The sequence below is a fragment of the Quercus suber genome, unplaced genomic scaffold (assembly GCF_002906115.3).
Source record: "Quercus suber isolate HL8 unplaced genomic scaffold, Cork oak 2.0 scaffold_295, whole genome shotgun sequence".
Classification (NCBI taxonomy): Eukaryota; Viridiplantae; Streptophyta; class Magnoliopsida; order Fagales; family Fagaceae; genus Quercus; species Quercus suber.
In genome coordinates, this window is record NW_027069751.1 from 67,387 (window position 1) to 73,015 (window position 5,629).

General features: G+C 35.4%; 1 protein-coding gene across 2 annotated transcripts; it reads right to left on the reverse strand.

The window, feature by feature from the left end:
- Window positions 1-283: 283 nt before the first annotated feature.
- On the reverse strand, window positions 284-2,626 carry LOC112020060 (L-type lectin-domain containing receptor kinase IX.1). Of its 2 annotated transcripts, XM_065782267.1 has the most exons (2): window positions 1,929-2,065; window positions 284-1,800 (listed from the first exon to the last, which is right to left on the reverse strand). In XM_065782267.1, exons 1-2 carry the CDS (start codon window positions 1,949-1,951, stop codon window positions 387-389), a joined length of 1,437 nt encoding a protein of 478 aa, XP_065638339.1. In that variant the 5' UTR covers window positions 1,952-2,065; the 3' UTR covers window positions 284-386. The 2 variants fall into 2 exon arrangements, with proteins under 2 accessions (XP_065638339.1, XP_023908393.1); XM_024052625.2 differs by having other exon boundaries at window positions 284-2,626.
- Window positions 2,627-5,629: the final 3,003 nt, after the last annotated feature.

A 5,629-nucleotide genomic window follows, 5' to 3' on the forward strand; every position in this document is an offset into this window, starting at 1 on the left:
CTGTGCGTGTACTGTTTATCCACTGTTCACGCAATATTTAATATTAAAAGGAGGTCCCACAACACTATTTACATATTTAAAAATTATTTTGCTACAGTGTTTTCAGCAACAATTAGTTTTTATCAACTTTCAGCAACAATAAGTGCTATCCAAATGGACCCCATAACTAGCTAACAAGATGGGTAACAGAAAGACCTAAAGGTTTAAAGTTAGTGTTGACTAAAGTCAGATCAGATGCGGGTTGGGCCGGGGAGCAAAGGGAGACTTGCAACTAGAGATAGAGTATTTTTCAAACCATTCTGGAAAGACACTTTCAAATAAAAGTTTACGTTCATGATACATGCATGTTTTCAAGTTCATTACAAAAGTTTGAATTATCAAATACATTAATCCATAGTTGAAGCTAACTCCACTTCAGCTTTGCTTGAATATAGAAGAGGTTTGCTCGGGCCAGTTGACATAGACGAATTAGTAGAACAACTACTACATGAACATTGCGTTTGATCTTTAGATCTGGTGAAACCTGATGAAGTATTGGATAGTTTACATAGGCCCATTGGAGGCCCAACATACATCGGCACTGGCAACTTTGATGGAAGGATGGGCAAAGAAGCTTCAAATTTAAGAACGTGAATTACTTGCCTTATAGAGGGCCTGCTAGTAGGATCAGGATGACAACACCATAATCCAACCACCATCAAGCTCTTTATCTGCCCTTCATCAAATTCCATACCTAATCTTTTATCAACGGCTTCAAGGAGTTGACCATTTCCATAGAGATCCCACACCCACTCTACTAGCCTAACCTTGCTTGGTTCTGCCTGTGGATCGACTGGCTTTCTTCCACATGCAATTTCAAGACAAACCACCCCAAAACTATAAACATCGGATTCCTTAGAAGCTGTACCAGTGGTGAAGCACTCCGGGGCAAGGTAGCCCATGGTCCCAGCTACAACAGTTGTTTGTAAGCCTAACTCATGGTCTACGAGTCTTGCAAGGCCAAAATCACCAAGTTTGGCATTGAAGTTTGAATCCAACATGATATTGCTAGACTTTATATCTCTGTGCACTACACATTGTTCCCACTCTTCATGAAGGTAGAGTAATGCAGAAGCCAATCCCTGAGCAATTTTATACCTTATTGGCCATTTTAGCATAATCTTTGCTCCAAATAGATGAGAATCAAGGCTTCCATTAGGCATGTACTCATACACAAGAAGTAACTCACGCTGTTCATGGCACCAACCAATGAGTTGAACCAAATTCCTGTGTCTCAAACGGCTAATGATCTTCACTTCTGACTTGTACTCCTTTTTTCCTTGCTTCGATCCTTTTGAGACCCTCTTAACTGCAACTTCCACAATGGATTCACTTAACAAACCTTTGTAAACTCCTCCAAATCCTCCCTCTCCTAGCTTCCCTCGTTCAACAAAGTTGTTTGTTGCATTGAGAAGTTCACGGTATGTGAACCTCCTTGGCCCTGTTCCTCTTTCAAATTCATCATCCATATTGTCATCATCACCCGAATCTTCTGTATTTCCACCGGCCCTTTTTCTCCAGCAAAGAAAGCAAAGTAGACCTATACCACAACTCACTCCAACGGAACTCACTGCCAAACCAATGATCAACCCCAATTTGTTTTTCGTGCTCCCATTTCCCGTGTTGTTTGTTTGAGTAAATCCACCTCCTGTCTTGTTTGGTTGAGTAGACACATCTTCAGCCTCTAAAGTTGAACTAAATGACCAAGAAAGTATTGTATGTAACTCAGACGCCCAACCTGTAGTAGCGGAGAAACCAACGCTAATCCATTCCGGCAAAATAGTCAAGTCAACAATACATGAAAGATTAAAAGAATTCCAACTGTATGCTGTTTTAGTAGCAAAAGTAAGGAACACACTAAGCTTTTGGGATGCTGAGTCGTAACTTACCCATACATATGTTGTTGACCCATTCGTAATATTAATGCTTTGTGGCAAAGTCCTACTTACGTTTGAGACTATGGAATTGATATCGATTCCCACATGAGGAGCACTTGCAGTATCCCACTCGTTTGGGTAAGTGTCAAACTCAACGGCAACAATTTGATTTTGAGTGCCGTTGATTGCGGTTTCATTACTAAACAGTCCAAGATACCCGCCGAATGAATTGTCAGGGATCTTAGAATCAAATGGTGAGATGAAGAAAGCAAGCCCATCAGCAGTAAACTTATCGACAGCTTGAATGATAAAGGAGAAGTTCGTGGTGAAGTCTGTAACTTTAAGCTTACCTGTGCTATTATCCCAAAGGTGAACTCGTTCATGATATAAGGCACGACCAACACTTTCGTTGATGGGGCCGCCACGAGTATCCTTTGTGAGATGGAGACCATCTTTGTTCGTGAATGCATCAGGCTGTACGGTTATGTTATCTGTGTTGAAGCTAGTGAAGTTGAAGGAAATTGAAATTGCATTGGGAAGTAGCAACAAAAAGAAGAAAAAGAGCTGATTGAAAAGAAATTGGACTTTTTGAGGAGGTTGAACAAGGCAAAAGGGTACGTTGGATAGCGCCATGGCTGAATGCGGAGAGGAATGAGTGAAGGTCAGTTAGATTGTTAGATGGGAGTACGTATTTGTAAGCCTTGGTTAAATTGGACTTCTTCTTTTTTTTTTTCGGATATTGGTCTATTCGTATGTCATCATGTTAATCTGTCCTTCCTCGTCAATACTTGCCAGCTGCCAGGGCTACCAAATTATAAAGCATGGCACCAACTTGGAGTAATTGAATTGACTTGGTCTACTATATAAAAACTTTAGACTAGATTAATTAATAATCACCATGTGAAGTTGTTCACTTTTCTGACGTGTAGTACCTCCACTCCACCCGGCTGTACAAATAAAGATTAACACTTGGGTCATAAATCACATTCATGATTGTTGCCTTTTTTTTTTAACTCAGATATTTTGGCCAAAATGGTCAAATATCACAATTTTCATAAATAAATAGCAAAAAAATACTGTTTCAGAACCATATAGGAAAATACCACTTTTCTAAAGCTCGAGTTTCATAAACTTGAGTTCCAAATGGTACTCGAGTTTAAGAAACTTGAGTTTTTAGAAGTTTTGTCACCGTGACACTGCTGAGGTTAATGTGGTACTCAAGTTTTGTATACTTAAGTACCATGCAACACAATACTCGAATATACCAGGCTTGAGTACCTTTTATTTGTCAATAATCCAAAAAAAAAAAAAAAAAAATTTACAAGGTACTTGATCTTGGTAAACTCGCGTACCTTGTAACTGTTTGTTTGTTTGTACTTTTTTTTTTTGGGGATTATCGACAAATGAACATAAACATAAAAATAAGTAGCTTTGTTATGTTTTTATTTATTTAAATAGAAGCATTGTAAAATATAAAGATTTTAATTTGAGCTCGAGTACCATGTAACTTTTTTTTTTTTTGGGATTATCGACAAATAAACATAAACATAAAATTAAGTAGCTTTTTTATGTTCTTATTTACTTAAATAGAAGTATTGTAAAATATAGAGATTTTAATTTCAAAATATGAATTTAATTTCTACATTAAGTAAAACTATTCATTGTTTTCTCATAAAAATTGTTCACTATTTTCTGCATAAACTATTTCTAACATTTTGCATAAAATTATTTTCTGTTCAATATTATTTAAAAATTTTTTCATTCTCTTTTTTTGCGCAAATTATTTTCTGTTTATTATTTAAAAAATTATTCACTGTTTTCTCATAAAACACCTAGTGAAATTGAGTTTTCTAAATTTATCAAATCTAAATGCTTTTTTATGTTTAAATTTCACAATAATCGAATCTATTTTTCTGCATTTATAAAATTTGTTTCTACATTAATAAAATTTGCTCTTTGCACATCATGTTTGTTGTATATTGAAATCTGCTTACTGCATTCATAAAATCTGTTTTTTGCATTAATTAAAACTGTTCACCGTTTTCTCATAAAAATTGCTCACTGTTTTCTGCATAAACTGTTATTAGCATTGGCATAAAATTATTTTCTATTTAGCATTATTTAAAAAATTGTTCACTCTCTTTTCTGCGTAAATTATTTTCTTTTCACTATTTAAAAAATTGATCCCTGTTTTCTCATAAAACACCTAGTGAAATCGTGTTTTCTAACTTTAAATGCCAAATCTGAATGCTTTTTCATGTTTGAATTTCACAATAATCGAATCTATTTTTCTGCATTGATAAAATCTGTTTCTACATTAATAAAATTTGCTTTCTGCACATCATGCTTACTGTATATTCGAATCTGCTTACAATTCATTTTTCTGCATTGATAAAATATGTGTGTAACATTTCAAATTACACAAACAGAATAATGGAAACATCAACATATCTAACTTGAGGCATTTCACTTCCTAAGGTTGTTTCCTACATTATAAAGCAGGGGACATTGTCCAACCAAAGCACAAGAATCATTTGTAGTAACAAAGAATAGCAGGGAAAAAATGAGCAAGTGATTTCATATAAACTTAGCCAAAACTAATGAACTGTTAATCTTTAGATTTGCAAAAGTTGAATGTACATAATCATTAGTTGTCAGACATTAACAACAACATTTTGTATTGCATAGAGCGTGTAGACATTAACAACAATGTCTAATGTTTGTAGGTAGAAATTTTTGGAAATCATCATTACTTGAATCTGAGAAGTCTGAAATATCTCTTTTGTTAGGTTTTAAAGATTTAGGAATTTATGTATTTAGAACTCTAATGTGTAATGTTGGCAAACCATGATCAAAACATTATGTTTAGTCTTGTTTAGGCTTGCTAAAAGTTGTATCTTTCATGTAAAGTTGGAATCGAGAGGCTGCAGATGCATTAGTGCATTTCGGCTTGACTCGATTGATCGAAAGAAAGACTTGATCAATCGAATCTCGGGTAGAATGTTTTTCTGCAGAAATTTTCCAGCTCAGCCCTAACTCATTAAATGTTTTGGGTTTTCTATTTTTACCCTAGGTATATAAAGAAAAACCCTAGCCACGTTTTGAGAGTTGCTCCTATTGTATTGTTGCTTATACTTTTCTGTTTTGTGTAAATCTCTTGTGAGATCTAGAGAAACTTTCCTTTACACAAAGCTTAGGGTTTTCAAGGTAAAGATAGTATCAAAATCTTGATAATCAACTCGGTTGCTGCTATTGGAGCTTAAAGAATAACAAGCGTGGGTGCTTGTAGCTAATTGGAGAATCCAAGAAAGAAGGAGTCTATGGATTCGGAGCACGTGGTCGTGTCAGTAAGTTCTACTGGTGGGTAGCATTAGGAAGTCAAGCGGGGAGCTTGTAAGTCTTTTTGTATGAACTTCGATTCTTTCGCATAGTGGATTCAGGTTTACCTTGAGGATAGCTAAGTCAAATCCTCCCCAGGTTTTTACCGTGTGGTTTCCTGGGTGATCATATCATTGTGTCATTTATTATTCTGCTGCTTTATACTTTTGATATGATTGTATGTTTGTGATAACCTAGAATTGCATAAATTGACTAAGTTAATCGTTTGGCTAATTAACTAGGTTAATCCGGTTGGTTTAAGGGGTCTAAAACCGTTCATCTTTCATCATCTGACGTAGTAACTTCATTAATAGACTTGATGGCTTGTTTTTGCA

What these genes read in the sequence shown, in the direction of transcription:
- LOC112020060 (XM_024052625.2), bottom strand. Translation starts at nt 2,549, where the DNA reads ATGGCGCTATCCAACGTACCCTTTTGCCTTGTTCAACCTCCTCAAAAA.